This window comes from Hylaeus anthracinus, unplaced genomic scaffold (assembly GCF_026225885.1).
Source record: "Hylaeus anthracinus isolate JK02 unplaced genomic scaffold, UHH_iyHylAnth1.0_haploid 4, whole genome shotgun sequence".
Taxonomy (NCBI): Eukaryota; Metazoa; Arthropoda; class Insecta; order Hymenoptera; family Colletidae; genus Hylaeus; species Hylaeus anthracinus.
In genome coordinates this window covers 2,389,103-2,409,953 of record NW_026535289.1, presented here as the reverse complement: position 1 = coordinate 2,409,953, position 20,851 = coordinate 2,389,103, and the positions used below count along the sequence as shown (strand labels likewise).

General features: G+C 35.4%; 1 protein-coding gene across 1 annotated transcript; it reads left to right on the top strand.

Moving 5' to 3' along the window:
- The first annotated feature begins 7,576 nt into the window (after positions 1–7,576).
- Positions 7,577–16,617, top strand: LOC128894532 (esterase FE4-like). Its single transcript, XM_054156320.1, has 9 exons — positions 7,577–7,709; positions 8,324–8,400; positions 11,503–11,791; positions 13,870–14,055; positions 14,154–14,356; positions 15,356–15,512; positions 15,581–15,907; positions 16,128–16,272; positions 16,380–16,617. Exons 1-9 carry the CDS (start codon positions 7,643–7,645, stop codon positions 16,513–16,515), a joined length of 1,587 nt encoding a protein of 528 aa, XP_054012295.1. The 5' UTR covers positions 7,577–7,642; the 3' UTR covers positions 16,516–16,617.
- The last annotated feature ends 4,234 nt before the right edge of the window (positions 16,618–20,851 follow it).

The following is a 20,851-nucleotide window of genomic DNA, read 5'->3' as shown; positions in this document are numbered from 1 at the left end:
AACCTATTGATCCGGCTAGCTAGGGACAGTAAGGTACATCTACTCTAGGCTTCGGGTCATACCGGACTTAGGGATTATGAGAGAGTATACGAGCTAGCCAGAGTAGGATCCTTACCCCGGGTCCACATTGCGGCGAACACGAACAATAACATAGCCTAAAAACGTTCGCAAAGGTGTTCCTTGACCAGGGATTCGAACCGCTGCTGAACCCTAACCCAAACCCGGTTAATGAAGGGATGGTTACTGTAACCCATACTAACCACAAAGGAACGGTTCTTGAATTGTAGGAAGAGCGGGTTAACCTGCTCGGAGTGGGTTACTAGTAGAAGAAGACATCCTAGACATCCAGACAAGTCAAAGATATGTGAACTTACAGGCAATATTCAAATCAAATGAAACTACATAGATTGTTTAAAATGTACGAGTATATAATGAATGTAGGACACACACGTTCACTACACGTTCTAAAACAAGACTGACGAATGTTTATCATTGCTAGTGTTGGGGTTCCCACAAAACCTGGTAATAAGTATGGTTTTTACTGTATTATTATAACGTGCATACAACCGGGTTAACCGGGTTACTCGGGTTATAGATGTCTTGTGTTACCTGGTTAGATGGGTTATTCTATAATACGAAGTACCAGAACCCGGTACGGGTTAGGGTTCGAATCCCTGTCCCCACGTTACACCCCGGGGCCCAAAGACTTGATGTTTGCTACGCGGGTTTTTCCAAATTGGAAACGTCGAAGAATTTATAAAACGCATTAAAAATTTATAAAATTTATATGCACTACAGAATTATATACATAAGAAGAAAAAAGTTATTGAAATATGAACATCCTAATTCTGATACCATACGACCCTGGACGAAAAGTCTAACTCTGTCCTTGTCTAAAAAGGTACCAGATTACTAATTGCGGTCGACTTACGTTGTAAAGATCGATGTCCGACCGACTTTACGGCCTCACAAGATCCCTTCCAGCGACTATACGTATACGTGCATCGAAATACACGGATGTGTATACATCGAATTATATGGGTACAATATCCAGTTATTTTTATATAAAAACTTTTATATAAAAAAGCTATTATTCTAAAATAATGATCCTTATTAATTTTGAAAAGATTGATATGCAGTAAAATATATAAATAAACAAAATATAAACATAAGAAGAATAAATATAACAGAATAAATTTGTTGGTGTAATTTGTAAAACTTTTTTTTTCCTTGTATGTTTTATGTCGCATCGACTACAAGGTCATTAGCGACAAAACTATTTGCGATTATTTATATCTTAGAATATATATTGATGTCTTTGAGGAAGTCTGTATTGTATTTCTGATGTGGTCTTGCACTGTTAGGGCTGAGTCTGGTTTCATTCCGTATTTTTTCCTTTTCTGTTCTATTTCTTTACATTCGTATAATAGGTGGTTTATTGTTAGACGATGGATTTGGCAAAAATGACATTTGGGGGGTTCAGTTTTAGCGATGAGGTAGTCGTTGGTGATTTTCGTATGGCCAGGTCTCAGTCGAGACAATACAGATTTTTCTTTCCTGTTGAGGTTTATAGTTGGTATTTGCTGATAGAAGTTCTGGATGATGTTGTGAATTTTGGTTATGTTGGTTGTGGTCCAAATTTCATTTCATTCTTCTCTTATTATTGTTTTTACATTAATTATTTGGTCAAGACATGGTATTGGCGTTGCAGGTTCGTTTGGTGGTAGTTCGGTCGCTTCTTTTGCGGCGGTGTCTGCTTTTTCGTTTCCAATTATTCCTTGATGAGAGGGAATCCAAATAATTGTGGTGTTTATTTTTCTATTTGTGAGTTCTGTGTTCCTTTTTTTGGATTTTTTGGATAATTTCGTGCTTGTCATTTAGTAGTTAAAATAAATATTCAATGTACGTACCTGGATATCCGAGTATTTCGATATCCGGGTGTCAGCGTGTTTCAATACCCGGGTACCCGTGTATTAAAAATACTTGTGTTCTTAATTCCTTGATACACGGTACACATGTTCCGTGCTCCCGTGTATTTTAATACCCGTTCAAAACCGTGATCTCTAATTTATACTATCCGCACAGCAGGGATTCGAACCCTAATCCGTACCGGGTTCCGGTACTTCGTATTATACAGGGTGTCCCAAAAGTCGGGGAGGAGCCGGAAATGGGGGGGTAGCTGAGACGATTCTGAACAACAATTTCCTTTACAAAAATGTCGGATGGGGCTTCGTTAAGGAGATATTAAGCGAAAACCCTGACCTACCAGAGCGCGCGTAGACCGTTGGAGCGGCCGCGGTAGCGAAGGCTACGCGCTAGGCGGCAGCGCTTGTACGCGAACAAGTGACTCGACGTGCATCAAAGGACATTGACGCTGCCGCCTAGCGCGTAGCCTTCGCTACCTCGGCCGCTTGAACGGTCTACGAGCGCTCTGATTGGTCGGGGTTTTCGGTTAATATCTCCTTAACGAAGCCCCATCCGACATTTTTGCAAAGGAAATTGTTGTTCAGAATCGTCTCAGCTACCCCCCATTTCTGGCTCCTCTCCGACTTTTAGGACACCCTGTAGAATAACCCATCTAACCAGGTAACACAACACATCTGTAACCAGAGTAACCCGGTTAACCCGATTGTATGCGCGTTATAATAATACAGTAAAAACCATACTTATTACCATGTTTCTAAACGGTAATCAATTTTATTTCAATATTGTCTGTTTTTTACTCTACTGTCTATCCGCGAGAAGAAGGTCATGCAAGTGCTTACATTTACTCGTATGTGTGTGTGTGTTCATATTTTGTATATATTTATTCCGTCTTTAACTTATGTCTGTTCATTGTACATTTATTATGCCAAATAATTGTTGAAGTTTAAAAAGAAAGTACAAATACCGTTTCTAACAACACTCTAAAATTAATCAATCCTACATTCATTATATACTCGTACATTTTAAACAATCTATATAGTTTCATTTGATTTGAATATTGCCTGTAAGTTCACATATCTTTGACTTGTCTGGATGTCTAGGATGTCTTCTTCTACTAGTAACCCACTCCGAGCAGGTTAACCCGCTCTTCCTACAATTCAAGAACCGTTCCTTCGTGGTTAGTATGGGTTACAGTAACCTTCCCTTCATTAGCCGGGTTTGGGTTAGGGTTCAGCAGCGGTTCGAATCCCTGCGTGGGCATGTATACTTTAGTGTCGCGACACCCTTGTCGTCCTACGGATCAGTTACCCGGGCCAATAAAGCAATAACTACTGTTTCGGTTTACGACCTCACAAGATCCCTTCCAACGACTATACCTGGATATCCGTGTATTTCGATACCTGGACACCCGTGCATTTAGATATCCGGGTATCGATGTATTTCGATACACGGGTACACGGGTATTAGGAATACACGGATTAAAATACGTATCAATTAATTACCTGTGTACCCGGGTATTTCGATACACGTGAAGTAGGGATCTTTAGTATAAATCGACCTTAATTCATCAACAGGGACAGTGCGTTATTCGCATGTCGGTCGCTGCGCTGCACAGACCAGTGACTAGTGACCGAAACAGTACTCAGAGATTTTATATCATTCGTAGGACTTCTTAACAACCAATTATTGCAGATAAAATAAAAAAATGCATTTCTTATTTATTTTAAGTAGCTCGTATGCCATTTTAATTTACATAACGCAACTTACAGATTTTTTCAATAACAGTGGCTAATTGAATAGAAAGAAAAAGATCCGAAATTGATAAAGAGGAATAAATTCGTTTGAACTTAACAATAACAAACAATGTTACATAATCGAACGAATATAGATAATAAAAATATAATAGAACAAATTTAATGATACATTTCCGTGTGATATATCCTAAAGCATGGATCAACACATAAACCTACATCACATTCTTTACATTCGTATCTAGTTTCTCGACGAATTTCATGGTTACTATATACTGCACATTTGCGAGCATGATTTTTCTTTTGAGAACGGATTAAAATACGTGCTTGGAAAATGCCTTCCAATGAAATGTAATAGACCGTCAGTGTTTCTTCTGCCTTGATATTTACCTGGAGTTCGTAGATACTTACGTAGTATCTCTTCTATTAGTAATACATGATATGTGTTAGTTGCCGATGTTTCAATGGATGATAAAGTCCATATCGAATCAATCGGTAAAACAAGGAAGGTATCTATATACAGGATGTCCCAAAAATGTTGGAGGTCCTTGAAATGGGTGGTTCTTGGGGGGGGGGGGGGCGATTTGAAACGATTTTCTCTGGTGAGTAATAATACAGTTTAATTAGAAATTATTTCATACTTTTCGCTGCATTTTCTCATACTTTTAAGCAATTATATCTAGAGATGGCGAGTATTCATACAAATTAACTAGAAATTATTTCATACTTTTTAGTTCAGTTTTAATGTATTTAGAGGACGATATACTTTTTTTCCCAATAATTATTTTATCTTATGAATTTTGAGGATAGTTCCTTCTCCTCCTCCCCCTCAAATATGAAAAGGGACAAAATGGAAACTACATATCTAAATATTTTACGATATTTGACGCACGTTGAACGTTTCAAAGCAGCCAGGATTACATACAAAATAGCATTTTACGAATCATCGTTTTATTTAAGCGTGATAGCTGCAGAGGTCAATAGTGTTACCTATATTGAAAACATCTTTCATGTTCTAGGTTCTCTCAAAGAACAGAAATTTCCATGCATCAGTCATAATTGTGATGTTAGGCTGTAAGAAGGCAGACGGTCATTGCGGTAAAATGCTATAACGAATGTTGTTCTTATGCAAACATGTAACCTTGTCAAAAACAGAATAAAAGAAGACAAATATAATATAATTTCACGGTAGTGATAAATATCGTATTAAACTGTATAGAGTGCAGTGAAGTGAAGCGTTGTGTCGAGCAAAGTCTTGATAATGTACAAACCTAAAGTTACTTTAAATCAAGGTAGAGTGCGAGGCATTCTTGTTAAAGGTGTTCTAGGTTCACCTTACTTTGGATTTTTCGAGATACCTTTTGCGGCACCACCCATTAGAGAACTTAGATTTAAGGTAATTATTTAGGTAGAGCAGACGAATACAAATAAATTAAATCCCTTTTCAAACTTTAGAATTTTAATAAATTTAGAGTAATGGTCTTCATAATAAACATAAAAAAGGTTATATAGGTTTGTAATATTAATAAAAAAATTACAAATTTAAAATTAACACAAACTAAAATGATGTTTAACCTGACAATAGTTAAGAGTGTTGATAATAATTGAATATACACTATCTTAGACGATATGGAATGAAGCTTTGTATTAGGAATACGTATTTATGTGAAACTCATGTCTAATTATAGGAAATCTTTATGAAACTGTTAAATTATTTCACTAGATTTGAAGGTAGCTGGGGATTCCTACCATCATTCTAATCTATCTAAGATTATGCCGAATAGGTCGTACAATCTGTTAAATTGTCGACTAGATTCGATAAAATGTGTGCGTAAGGAAGTGACTGTTTTATTCTATTAACGTACATATTTATCCAAGTGTCTGTCGTTGTGTGTTTGATTTGATTTGGTCAAAGTTTAGGATTTAATTTACCTCGTAAGATTTAGCTAGTATACTTACAAACGGATGGAAAACTTTCGATAACACCTTGATAAGATATCCGAAACGTAGGCGTAATCTGCGGTCTTTTAATAATGGAATTTGACTTTTGATAGATGTTGGCAACACGAAACCGTGTTACTAAGATAATGTAAATTGTTTCAGTTAATATTACTTGTTCATTCATTAATATAGCTGTAAGTGATTGTGGGTGGATAGTGGCACAGTTATACGACGGTTAAAAATGGCGAGCATTTTTTATTCAGACGCACGCGGATGTGCATGCCTACCGATCATAAGATCAGATTTTGGTCTACCGATCATAAGATCAGATTTAATAGAGATCCCTACTTCACGTGTATCGAAATACCCAGGTACACGGGTAATTAATGAATCCGTGTTTTAATCCGTGTATTTTTAATACACGGGTACCCGGGTATCGAAACACATGGATATACAGGTACGCATCGAAATACAGTGGGTGTAGAATGTATTCGTACACCGATCAATTTCCCAAAAAACTTTTCTGTGAAATTGTAGTTTTTTAACTTCCTTTCTTAGAATCAATGATATTTTACATATTCTCGGAAGTCTCTAAGATAGATATACTCTAAACAACATTTACTAGTTGATATAATTTGTGAAATTAACAAAAAAAATGCGAAAAGTGGGTAAAAGTATAGAAGCAATAAATATTTGTACGATTCTTATAACGAACCATTTACAGCAGAGTTTGTAACGTAAGCACATTATTTTATTGCTCCGTACGAATTAGAAAACATCAAATTTCCAGGAAAGTAATTTTAAACAGTTGTGCGAATACTTATTGCTTCAATATTTCTATCGATTAATTGTTTTTTCTTGTTAATTTCGCAGCTTACATAAATAGCTATTTTTTTTTCTGTAATCTATCTATTCTAGACATTTCCTAGAACATGTAGAATACATGTAGAACAATAGAATAAAAGTTTATCAAAAATAAGTTAATAAATTACAATTTTACAAGAGTTTTGTTATTGTACAAATGAATGACAAATATCTAGGATCGGTCGTCGCAGGGCGAAATTTCATGAAAATTGCGGTTAATGTCATAATAAACACTGTTCTTGAATACGTTGAGTATTTTGATGCGCACTACGTATCAACGTATTTACATTATATATTCCGACCAGTACTACGTATCAACGTATCTGTTTTGCGTATTGAATACTTTCGTATTACTGGTAGCGGCAATATATTGAATAAATATCGTATCGACGATTAGTAATGCTACTCTGTAGTGAGGATGCATTCATTGCTCTTAAATGATAAGGTCAGGCATATTAGAATTTTATTTATCGGTATAAACCTTCTACATATAAGCCTCCGCTAAGTAATTCATAACTGTTTCAATTTTGATATCTGTCCGATAGATTGTACAAGTTTCTTCGAAGACCTTGCGATTAACCTAGCAATAGAGACAATTGTTTATCTTTTGTATGGATGATTGTTAAATTGTAGGATCGTGACCACCACTTTTTCTTGGTCGTGTTAACTTGGTCGTCCCACTCCAAGTCCCCTCAAAGAAAGCTAAATTCGAGAATTCTTTTAAAAAATTTCATAAAAACAGTGGAAAATTCAGTTAGGTTACTTTATTAAATGCATAATAGAGTGTAAGAAAAACATTTTTTTATATGTTAAATAGCAGTTTAAGAACCCAAGATTTCAAAGCACTTTTCACACGAGGCTACAAATTGATGAAAGGATTGAGCACACAGATTTTAACCTGGAAGAAAGAACCAAAAATTTCCTGTTAATATGTCACAAGCTACAAGACAACGTAGGGAATTTTAATAATTCCGTTTATTTACAAAACGGGCACATTTAAACAAAAAATTAATTTTCACCCAAACATTTCATAAAAGTGTTTAAAGAAAAAGTAGAAGAAAATTTTTTTTTTATTCTTCAGGCGTTAACCCTTTCGTTACGACCTGTGTGTACGAGTCCAACTATAGCCGACCGCGGGGCCCGCGGGATGACCTGTGTGTATGAGTGCGGCACATTTCGCGGCGCGATGCCCCGTTCAGTGGCGTCACTTCCGCGGCGCGTACTGCCGTAAGCAAAGGGTTAAGATAACATATTGTAGACAAAATCGATTTGTTATTATTTCTGGAATTACCTTACTTCAACGGCTTACTCCTTACGGAGTTACGATACTCAAACGCTTTGAAACAAGTTAGTGTACTCTAGAAGCCATACAATTTTATACGATGCCGAATGACATGTTCCAACTTAACATAACAACAGAACACAATAATGAATCTTTATTTTATCCTTTTTCGAATGACTAGCTGGTTACGTTATTGACCTCTAACTCCATTTCAACCTTCGTATTACAGCTTGTATCCGGAAATTTATTCTTTATGTGTACGAATGGCGTTTGTGCAGATCAGTAATATCGTCAAATATACACCATGAAATCATAACTCATGTTCTAGTTGTTGTTTGAAGGGGATATAACACACTAATTAATTTTAACTGTGTCTTTTATTCAAAGCCAAGATTAGATATTATAAGATAGTGATAAGCTCCCGCTAATGACACAGATATTATTTAAAGCACAAAACCTGTGTATTGTGCAGTGGAACGTTGTATTCGCTCGGCTTTAATAATGTATAAACCAATAGTTACCTTAAAACAAGGTAAAATACGTGGTGCTTCCGTTGAAGGTCTTCTAGGACCACCGTACGTTGCATTCCATGAGATACCATTCGCGGCACCACCTGTTGGAGAACTTAGATTTAAGGTAACATTTTTACTAAGTTTATTAGACGGATTGCAAACTTTAGGTTTTCGGTTTCGTAAGAGTTCGACGTTAGGAGTTGCTAAGTTAGAGTTATCCCTCTATAGGCTGAATTTTCTTTTTCTGTAAACAAGATGACAGACATTTACTTTGATATTTCACATTACAGAGTCATTATATAATTATTGTATTTTAACGTATTTTAATGAGAATTAAATTTATTTTTATTTGGAATACTTAGAAGCCTTATTTTCGTTTCCGTTTAGAATAATAGTATTCAAAACGTACATAAAAAGGGTATTTAGGTAATTTAATAAAAATAAGTCACAAGTTTAGAATCAATACAAACTAGAATAATATCTTCACTGTAGTCAATTGCGAGAATTATAAATTTGTATGTATATTCAGTTTTATTGGCAGTAGTTTAAAAGTTAGTTAGCTGTATTAATGCCAAGTATTCAATATAAATGATTATCATTAATTTGCAATTAGAATTTGGTTTAGATATTTAAAAGAAATCTTGCAGGATATTATTTGTTCGTAATTCAAATAATTCGAGGACTCTATTCTACACGAGTACCACTTTTCATCGAGAGCTGATGAAAGTCTAAAAATTTGCACTTGTTGCAATAGTTTTAAAGTCTAGAGTTAATCGAACAAAGTTACAAGACGTTATACATTTAAAATTATATGTTTATTCGTAGTTTTTAGATATTAAGCATATCTAATGTGTTAATTCTTCGTTGAATGCACCCTCAAAAATGTATCCATGAATACCACGAACATACGTAAATCAGACTCGTGTTAAAGTTATATGTGGTTTTTACGTTGAATTTTACAATGACAGTCGGCATTAAAGTAAAAAACGTTATTTTTATGCAAAGCTACAAAAAGGTTGTATAAATCTACATACTTTACACATTAGTATTGTATACAACGCGCAACCACATTTAGACATTTGTGGTGATATACATACTTATTGCAAAAGAAATGGTATCGTTCCATTAAAATACAATGTATCCATCCAACCAATATTTAGTTTTCCTATTTCTGTGAAGTAGACAACAACCTCTATTGTCTATTTAAAGAGACTTGTCCGAAGAATTGTCTTGCTCCTCCTGGTGTTCTTCTTTCTAGAAATATATTTCCTACATAACTTATTGATTGTTCTCTGAGTAACTAAAGTCGAAACTATTGAAAAAGTCGTACTGTCGGAATTTTTCGGCATATTATAATTAGATTACAGATTCACATAAAGAAATGAGATTTAAGGGGGCATTCACTGAGAACGCACAAAAAAAGCATATTTTTAATATTTTTTTTCTCAGGAACTATTCGCAGGAACTATTGCATAAAATCGAATGAATGTTTTTCCCCCTTAAAGATATGATTAAGGAAAGAAAATACAAAATTTTTTTTTTGTTAAAAATATTTCGCCATTTATTTACAAAATAATATGCATGTGTGCAAAAAAAAGTTATCCGCTGGCGCAGGTGATTTTGGCCCTCCTAGTAATCTGAAACAGAAAATCGAAAAAGTTTATTAAACTATGTCGTCACACCTATCGTCGGAACCTCCAAGTAGTTGATATTTTGATTTTTTCTTACAATTTCACCTGATTTACGGTACAAAAAAAGTGTTTTTTTTCTTCTCTCTTTCACAAGAAACGCTGCCATTTTGTTTATTTTCGATGAAATCAATAAGTGAAGGTTCCGACCATAGGTGTGACGACATAGTTTAATAAACTTTTTCGATTTTCTGTTTCAGATTACCAGAAGAGCCAAAATCACCTGCGCCAGCGGATAACTTTTTTTTTTGCACACATGCATATTATTTTGTAAATAAATGACGAAATATTTTTTATCGAAAAAAAAATTTGTATTTACTTTCCTTAATCATACCTTTAAGGGGGAAAAACATTCATTCAATTTTATGCAATAGTTCCTGAGAAAAAAATGATTGAAAATATGCTTTTTTTGTGCGGTCACAGTGAAATGCCCCCTTAAATGAAAGTTTGTATGTCTATCTTCTAAAAAGTGTAACATGTATTTTGTTGATGATGTTTTACAATTACTTATATTTATACACATCTTCATACATTTTCCCATACTATCTCTTTGTATAAATGGATGAACATCCGTAATCTAATAGTGACATAATTTATACTGGAGATTTATATTTTTATTTTGAACAAACCAGAAGCTTAAACATTTACTCGAATTTTTATTTGCCTATCTATATTGTATAGGGTGTCACAAAATTATATGTCACGGTCACTACAGCGTGATTGTACACCTACGATTTAGTGGAAATTGACATAAAATACTCCCCGCAAAATTGACCTCAAACTTAAAAATCATGATCAAGAAAACAAATTTTTTTTTTGTTTAATCGTGTTTTAGCGGTCATAACGATCAACTTTGTGAAAGAAACCATGGGTCCAATCTCAATCGTTACCTTAAAAAATGATGTTGTATTTCTTATCATTTTATCAGCTTCTTTATTTGTAAATAAGATAAGCCAGCAATAAGAGCAGCGTAACTACTTGGATAAAGTGCTTGCACAAGGCGAAGCATTTAGTTATATTTCCTAAATTAACGCATAACTCGCCGCTGTTTTGTCAATAGTATGCTATTTATATACATATTGGCGCTGGTGTAAAAATTTATAAATAAAGAAGCTGCAAAAATGATAAGAAATGCAACATCAGTTTTTAAAAGAACGGTTGAGATGCGACCCATGGTTTCTTTCACAAAGTTGATCGTTATGATCAGTAAAACACGATTAAACAAATAAAAAAAAATTTGTTTCTTTGACCTTGATTTTCAAGTTCATGATTTTCAATTTTGCGGGAAGTTTTTTATGTAAATTTCCACCAAATCGTAGGTGTAGGATCACGCTATAGTCGCCGTGACATATAATTTTGTGACACCCTGTACAGGCACGTGGATGTAAAGGAAAAAGTAATTAATTATATCGTGTCCGTTATACTTAAGGATTAAGTTCAATAAAATAAAACGAAGTCTCCGTATTATTTTAACGATATATGATGAAATATGAAATTCTCACTTTTACTAATGATTTACATTTCTTTCGAACAAATAGGATCCAGAACCACCTGTTCCATGGACAGGTATCAGAAACTGCACTACACCTAACGGAAAGTTCTGCACACAGACAGTAGATGCGTCGTCAGACTATATTTTCGGAAGCGAGGATTGCCTTTACCTGAATGTTTATACCAATTCTCTTAATCAATCAAAGCCAGTGATATTTTGGATTCATGGCGGTGGATTCCAACAAGGAACCGGAAGTTTCAAATTCATCAGACCTGATTATTTAATAACAAAAGATGTCGTCGTTGTTACAGTTAACTATAGACTGGGTCTATTCGGTTAGTTGGACTTTTATCTAGAATTTTATTGGGTTGTCTGGTAAGCAGGGACCATAACAGTTATAAGTGAAAAGAAAAAATAATTACGGAATAACAAGTATTTCATCAACTAAAATAGTATCGGTTACAAATAAGGATTATAAGTGACCAAACATTTTTATATTCTGTGTTGATTCTCTTGAATTTCAATAATAATCAATTTTTTATTAATGATTTTTATCATTGAAAATTTTAGAATAACTGTTATTTTTGGTCCCTGCTGGCAAGTCCATTTTGACTTCTGGTAGGTGGTACAGGTCTGAATATATCGGAACCATTGGAAACAAATAACATATATAAATCTCTTAATAGCACCGTCCAACACGATTTATTTTCCGCGATATACACTAGGTGATTCTTATAGGGTTCCTCGTCCTAAATACGAATCCGAAAGTGCAATTGCTCCATCACTCTTAGCTTTCGAGAAATACGAGATTTAGTAAAAACGGTTGATTTTAACAGAAAACGTAATACTACTTGAAAACTACGAACGCTAGAAAGTTTTATTTAGTCTTAAACGATAGAGGAATGTTTTCTAAATATAAAAACATATTCTTTTAGAATTATCTGCTCCTTTGAATGCCTGTAAACGAACACCGAAGTTCAAAAAGTTGGCGACGCGAGTACTTTTCACGAAATACGTTTGTATTTTTATGAAAAGTTATTCGTCTAGGTCGAATTTACTATGCATTATAGGTTTCTGCAAACATTTCTGAAGAGACAACCACCCGCGGTAAATGTTGGAACGGTTTATAATCCATCAGGTTTGACAAAACGTCAACTCGAAACGCATGAACAGTATTTTGCCGCTGCACAGCCATTGCACTACATTATACTACGTTATCGGATTTTGCAAACATTTCTGAGGAGAAAACCACCCGCGGCAAATGTTGGAACAGTTCCTAATCCATACGGTTTGACAAAACGTCAACTTGGAACGCATGAATGGCAAACAGAATTCGTGCGTTCTAAATTAATATTTTCTGGATCTGTACGAACTAGAAAACGTTCCAACATTTGCCGCGGGTGGTTTTCTTTTCAGAAATGTTTGCAGAAACCTATAATGCATAGTAAATTCGACCTAGACGAATAACTTTTCATAAAAATACAAACGTATTTCGTGAAAAGTACTCGCGTCGCCAACTTTTTGAACTTCGGTGTTCGTTTACAGGCATTCAAAGGAGCAGATAATTCTAAAAGAATATGTTTTTATATTTAGAAAACATTTCTCTATCGTTTAAGACTAAATAAAACTTTCTAGCGTTCGTAGTTTTCAAGTAGTATTACGTTTTCTCTCAAAATCGACCGTTTTTACAAAATCTCGTATTTCTCGAAAACTAAGGGTGATGGAGCAGTTTCACTTTCGGATTCGTATTTAGGACGAGGAACCCTATAAGAATCACCTAGTGGATATCGCGGAATTTAAAAAAAGTTGAAATTTGTTGGACTGTGTAGATGAAAAGGTTATGGAACAAAATGGTACTTCATGTCAAAGATGGGCAAAACCCTAGGCTTCGAGTAAATCTGAAGTTTGCCGATATGTTTGTCTCGTTTCCTTCTTTGGATAATTTTCAAAAGAGGAAACGAGACAAACATATCAGCAAACTTCAGATTTATTCGAAGCCTAGGGTTTTGCCCATCTTACCCTTCATGTAATGTAATTCAATGAATATACAGGGTGTCTACAATTATGTCCGGACAAACTCAGGGAATCAATTCTACAACTAATTTCCAACAATATATTTCTCTTAGACATTTTTCTAAATACGACTTATTTTAGGAGTGTTTTCACTTTCAATTTTTTTTTTCAGTTCTCGTCTTTACACTGTTTAACTGCTCAGAACTCCATCAACTTACACACCAAAATTATGATTATTACTCTATTATCATATTATTTCATTGTATTATTTTATGATTAGTGTACGTACCGACTATTCTCTTGCAAACTTTATGCAGTGTACACGCATCTTGACTTTTACTTGCCTGAACATTCACACACTATCTCGAACCGAATCGTAATATTTATTGAAATTTTGAAGGTTTCCTAAACCTGGGACACCGAGTCGCTCCCGGAAACCAGGGTATGAAGGACGTAATTGCAGCGTTGGAGTGGGTCAAGGAGAATATTGCCAAATTCGGAGGAGATCCGAACAATGTCACGATCGCTGGACAAAGCGCTGGCTCAGTAATAGCTCATGCGTTAACATTGTCGCCGAGAGCGAAAGGTACATTTATGGTGTCTTCCCTGTCTTTAGAAATTTAGTAAACGTCTTTTTATAATAGCAATTTTTACAAAGTTTCAAAACTTACCTTTCCTGCTCAGGACTCTTCCACAAAGCGATCTTACAAAGTGGATTGTTGACATGCAAGTGGGGTCTTGGCCAGAGTCTTCCAGAACGTGGTTTTAAATTTGCATCCCTCCTTGGAATAAACTCTACCGACCCTGAAGAAATTGTTGAAAAACTACGCAAGATATCCGATAAAGATATTGTCAAGGCTTATGAACATTTTGAGTTCAACAAAGAGGCAAGATCTTTTTTACAGTGTCACATGAACAAACTGCGGGTGTCTATGCAATTTCATATTTTTAACCGACATAAAAAGGAAAAGAGGTTACCAATACGATGAAGAATGGAAAAAGTTTTCTCGAGTAACTAACTAGTAGAATATGAAAAACTTTCTAAATGAAATATAACCAACTTGAAAAAAAAGCAGTGAAAAGAATTAAATAATTTTTGTAAATTCTCTGATGACAAAATGTGTTGTCCAATAACTACAAATCCAACATTGTACTACAATTAAGTTATTATCGTAATTATTCAATTACTGTTTATAGTGGGTGCCAAACTACTTTATTAACGATAATTACTAAAACGGGCTACACCTTCTGCTATGTATAGAATACTTGACAAATTATGCGATACAAAGGATTCAGAAAAAATTTTTCTTTGTTAGGTGTTGTTCGGTATCAATTGATTTTAATAAATGCACTAATAAGATAATTGAAGTGTAATATGTGTCGTTCATTGCACAAATCGATTAACTTTATAATACAAAAAGTTGAGAAATGTGATGAAATAATGTGCAAATAGGAATAATAATAATAAAAAATAATAATAATAGGATGTGATAATGAATATATAAAAAGTTATGACTATATCAAGTGCTTTGACACTTAAATTTAAGATTTTTCAAAAATCGGAGTTAATATATTTGTGGAGTGAACAATTCATATAGGATTAGTAGGTACTGGATAACATGTTGTTGTTAGAGAATTTAAAAGAGTTAATTTTGTTGAGAGCTACTTTCGAAATTTACAGAAAAGTATGTCTTACCTTCTAAACAAAGTAAAATGTACATTATTGTTGATATTTGATATATTTTTGCATTCACATGTATCCCGATACATTTTTTCATATTTCCACTTGCTACGAATACATAATCACCCGAGTCTACGCTTGACGATTGTAAAATTATGTTCTTACATAACACAAATTCAGATTCTTATTATCTTTTTTTTTGCAGCATTACTATCTCTATAGAATGAAATTTGGATTGAATTACGATGACGTAGCAGAAAATCCTGTCTTACCATTACCAATTGAACAATTGAGTTCAAACGATGTCGACATACCTGTTCTGGCTGGATACTTATCAGGCGACAGCCTTATGTTTTTTAATGGTAATTTTTATCTAAAGCAATATTCTAGCTTGTTGATCAAGCATTCAAATAACTTCATCTCGTTACAGACATAAGCCAGAATGCGTTGGACAATTACAATATGTATATACCCGACTATGTGAAAGTCATGGGGGATGTTGCAAATTTAGGACCTAAAGAACAAGGAGAATTATTGAAGTTTGTCGAGAACCAATTTTTTAACGGGCAACCAGTTACTGCTGACAATATGGACAAGTTTATACGTTTCGTATCAAGCATTTATTTCACAGTTCCCTATAAAATATACACTGAAGGTCGTGTGAACAGGGCATTGAAGCCTACTTACCTTTACAGGTTTTCATATCTCGGTAACGAACCGACATTCGCAGATCTTATGATGAAACGAATTCTTAAAGGTAATATCATGTTACGGTATATGTAATTATTATTGTTCAATGAAACGATATACAAAATGGAGCAGCTAACCAGCTATCGAACAATAATGCCCAAACTATCGTCGATACAAACAAATCTTTTAGGATAAAGTTAAAGGGTTCGAGGGGATCCATCTAATGCTGCTCCACTCTGTACATTGTGACATTAGAATACAAATCTAATATTTAAAAATACATTTAGTGGCAACTCATATGGACGAATTGGCATACTTATTGTACTCGCCTCCTTGCAAATCTAAAAACCTTGACCCACCAGCGATTGGTACGAAGGATAGAAGTCTAATTGAATTTCTATGTACGACGTGGTCCAACTTCGCTAGGACGGGGTAATTCGTCTGTGAATTTTTAGATACTTCACGATTCATTTCAATGCCGATGTTATCGATATTTTGTTAAGACTATATATTCCATGTATCCATTGTTTTCAATGTAGGAATCCTACTCCATGTCACGATGATGTCGTCAAGATCACTTGGGAACCGATGACGAAGGAGAATCGTTGCTATTTAGAAATTGGCGATTCTATTGATATGTTACCCATGACGACGGATTTAATTAACTTAATCTGAGTTCTCGCAGTCGATTTACAATGAAATTTGTTATTAAGAAAATGGAATTATGCGAAACTTGCATTAAATAATAATGTATCCCCGACAGATATTTATTTACTATCTATTCGATCGTTATTTTACATTTTACAGTATTAGTATACGACGGTTCTCTTACAATACAGGACAACGAAAAATTACAAATTAGCTTAATACATACCGATAAAAAACTTCAAAAAAGTAAAAAAGTTACGCCAAGTACATGAAAAAGTGGAGGACTCAAGGAGTTATCATTGAAAAATAGAAGATCCCTATAAAAAAAACTACAAAAAGTAGAAAAAGATGTGAAATCGAAATGAGCTGCCAGATGATTTGCCTAGATTTCCGCGGCCTGGAAGTCAAATGCTTGGCGTGGCCAGCCAAGACATTCTTAGATCATCAATACCCATACTTTCTCTCTCACAGACTTTCAGAAAATTTGTCAATTTAAAACTCTGACAATATTATGAGTACACTTTCATTGTATTGCGATTTAAAATATTTCTAAGGTCATTCATCAACGCCAATACCTTTTTCTCTCGCAAGCTTTCAGATAATTTGTCAGTTTAAAACTCTGACAATATGAGTACACTTTCATTATTTTGCGTTTTTGCTCATTTCGATTTCACATCTTTTTCTACTCTTGTAGTTTTTTTTTTATAGGGATCTTCTATTTTTCAATGATAACTCCTTGAGTCCTTCACTTTTTCATGTACTAGGCGTAATTTTTTTACTTTTTTGAAGTTTTTTATAGGATTTCACTTCTTTTTACAAATTATTTATTATATAGAATCTATTTTAAATTCATAAAAATAAAATTGATATTTCTGTAAACTCTACATAAGAAGTCTAAATTATTATTTGTTTTTTTAATTGAATAGAGTAAAATAGAGGGAGACGGGATAACAAAAGCGAATATATATATACACTGACGGACAAAATTAAAGGGACACTTTTGTAAAACGTCATATCTATGGAAGTTTTCAACCGGTTTTTGGAGAAACTTCGCGAGGAGTAGTTTTGAAGTGTCCTCTAAATGTGCGCAAAGTTGCATTGGCTAGGGTTGACAGGAGGGGGTTAAGTCACCCCCGTAAAGAGGGGCACGTCGAATAACGCCACTTCTGAAGAGGCCAGGGGTGACGGAAGGGGTTGAAAAAATCAAAAAAAAATTTGGGGCGACCCTCCTCGATGCCCTCAACAAAATGCACCCCTCAAAATCCCTCTCGGGCAAACCAACCCCTCACAACACCCCACCCCCTCCAAAATCCACAATTTTTGGACTTCAGTCCCGAATTTGGGCTCAATGCATTCCCTGGAATCTCCTGATCCAGGAAATGCCAACGCCCACGCCGTGCGCCCCATAGGCACCCCTTCGAAGGATGGAACAGTTCGCCACTTTTCAACACCCTTCGTAAGGGAGCACTTCCACACTTCGAAAGGCGATGAAATTCACCATGTTTATTCTCGGTACGTTAAGGATCGATGTTATTTAAAGCTCATTTCGAAAACTGCCCCTGGAGCTGAACAGGGTGGCCCAGAGTTAGGGGTGGTTCACCCACAGGTGTAGGAGTTGGAACGATGTTTCGTTGCGTGGAACACATGTGATGCGGTCCAAGGCATTGGAGTGACACAGTTTTGATGTCTTTTCCCCGCGTGGATAGCATTAAAATACGAAAATGACGTTTTTTTTGGAAAACCCACCCGCGAGTTTGAGCCTGTGTACCAGGTGAATGAGTAACCCCACGTCAACGCCGTTCATGGAATCGGACGCGGGAATGCTTTATTAACAGGTCCTCAAAAATTCGGATATTTTCAAATCGGAAATTATAATTCAAATTTTGTGAAATCGGAGTAGATTTGAAAGAGTATTAAGTGGGCCGGACGGAGCCGGCATGCAAAAGTGGAGCGAGGGCCTGCAGCCGTACGTGGTCAATCCACATTAAATTGGAATCCGGTCTGGTCTGACCACGTACGGCTTCTTTCAACCCATTCCGTCACCCCTGGCCTCTTCAGAAGTGGCGTTTTTCGACGTGCCCCTCTTTACGGGGGCGACTTAACCCCCTCCTGTCAACCCTAACCAATGCAACTTTGCGCACATTTAGAGGACACTTCAAAACTACTCCTCGCGAAGTTTCTCCAAAAACCGGTTGAAAACTTCCATAGACATGACGTTTTACAAAAGTGTCCCTTTAATTTTGTCCGTCAGTGTATATGTATATATTGGGCTGTCTGGAAAGTCCATGTCGATTTTTAGTAGGCGGTACAGGTCTGAATATATCGGAATTGCTGAGAACATAAAATGTGTACATTCCTTAACAGGATGGAAAGGTTGTGAAACAAAATGGTAGATATATAATTCCATAAATATACATCAAAATTCAAATATGCCCTTGAATTTTTCTTAAAAATAGGCACGAACTTTCCGGACAACCTAATATTTCATATAATTTATTAATTTTAAACACTTATTCGTTCAATTTGTAAATAATTATATATACCTGCAATTTTTTTTTTACTGCAAGAAATTTTAATGTTAATGATGAAATGAGAAAATGACTCTATTTCTATAAGCTCTACATAAAAAGTCTAAATTAAAAACACTATAGTGGTATGGATCTATTCTGTATGAATAAAGGTACTTGACAATTCAGATTTTGACCACTTACCTTGTAATCAAAATTGATCTACATTTTACTTTACTTGCAGCAATTTGTTAATCTCCAATGCTGTAGGCCCCCTCCATTTCCACAAGATCTACATGAAAAGCTTAAATTCAAAACACTTCGGTGGTATGCATCTACATTAAGAACAGTTTTCTGCATGAATAAAGCTATCTCGCAATTCAGATTTTGACAACTTACCTTGTAGTCAAGATCGATCAACACTTTACAACACTGGCTGCAATTTGTTATTCAACCCTACATAAAGAGTCTAAATTGAAAACATTTTGCTGATATAAATATAATTAATAATGCAATAGTGTAAAAACTGTTGACACTTGGCAGGTTATGAATGATGATATCTGTTTCGACTTTCGACGCTCGATGGCCGACGAGCCATGCCGAATCGAATGATTCCGAGAGTCGACGAACGACACTCGGCTTTTGCTTAGCTCCTATTGGCTAAGGGTTGACGACGGGAAAATAATACGAAAAATACCGTTTCTGGGAGATTCATGACATGATATTACGATATCTGAGTTGTACGTGGACCGATTTTATTGATTTTGATTTTATTCGAAAGCTTATATGCTTTCAGGTTTCAGGTTAGGTTGGAATGGACCATCTCTCCTGTAAAAGATACGTGGTAGCTCGAACGCCAGGTATATATACGCGGTGACGGCTAATTTTTCATGTGCTTGGCGCCGAGACGCTACCACGTCTCTAGATCATGCGAGTGCATTTGTGCACGAGTCCTGGAACGTGACATTTTTCAAGGCGAGAGGCAGAGTATAAATCTACCGTCATAAGCGTAGAATGTTATAGCAGACACCTCTATTTAAAATAAAACGAATAGTTAAGTTTCTATCAGTGTATCCTTATATTGTTTTACCAAAATCATTAACCGGCTTTGAAAAGGAGAAGGTTACTCAATTCGACATATATATTGTTACGTATACAGAAACTCGCTGTTTGTTTCCGAAGCTCACGGTCATCAATTTTATTTTATCTACCCTCCTGGAATTTGGAGCTCGGTCTCCCTGGAGTGCATCCTGCAGCTGCATACTCTTAACATCATCTTCGACTTGCGTTGCGTGGGAAGACTTCTTATCTACCCTTTCCCAGGGAACGCAGCTGCTCACCTAACCGTCAGATTTCCAAATATGGAAATCACCGACGGATCCCCACCAACATTTAGGGGTATATAAACACACGATTTTCGTTGCTCGGGGGCTAGTACGAAAAAGTTACTCGTTAGAGACACATTGATTGTCTGTAGAGTAGTACTCTAGTGAGATCGGGCTTCAGTTCCTTTCGATCATCGTTACCATATAGATCCGCGAAGACGGTTTTAAAATCTATTACGGCCATAAAAGTACTCTCGACCCCCGCATCGCTAGTGCGTCAACACCGCGCAACGCTTAGGTAATTTTAACTTCATACACTAACCGCGACAACACGACACTGGACACTTGTAATTAGTATAGTTATTTTTGAATATATACTCTTTGTGTAAACTTAAAAGTCTGTAAGATCAATCATCAAACCTTTACTTTGAAATCACCAATCCTAGCCAGTGTAACGATCCCACAACACAATAACTTTACCGCTCGAGTTATTATTCTATTAAATTAACAAGTTGCGAGGCTTTATTTACA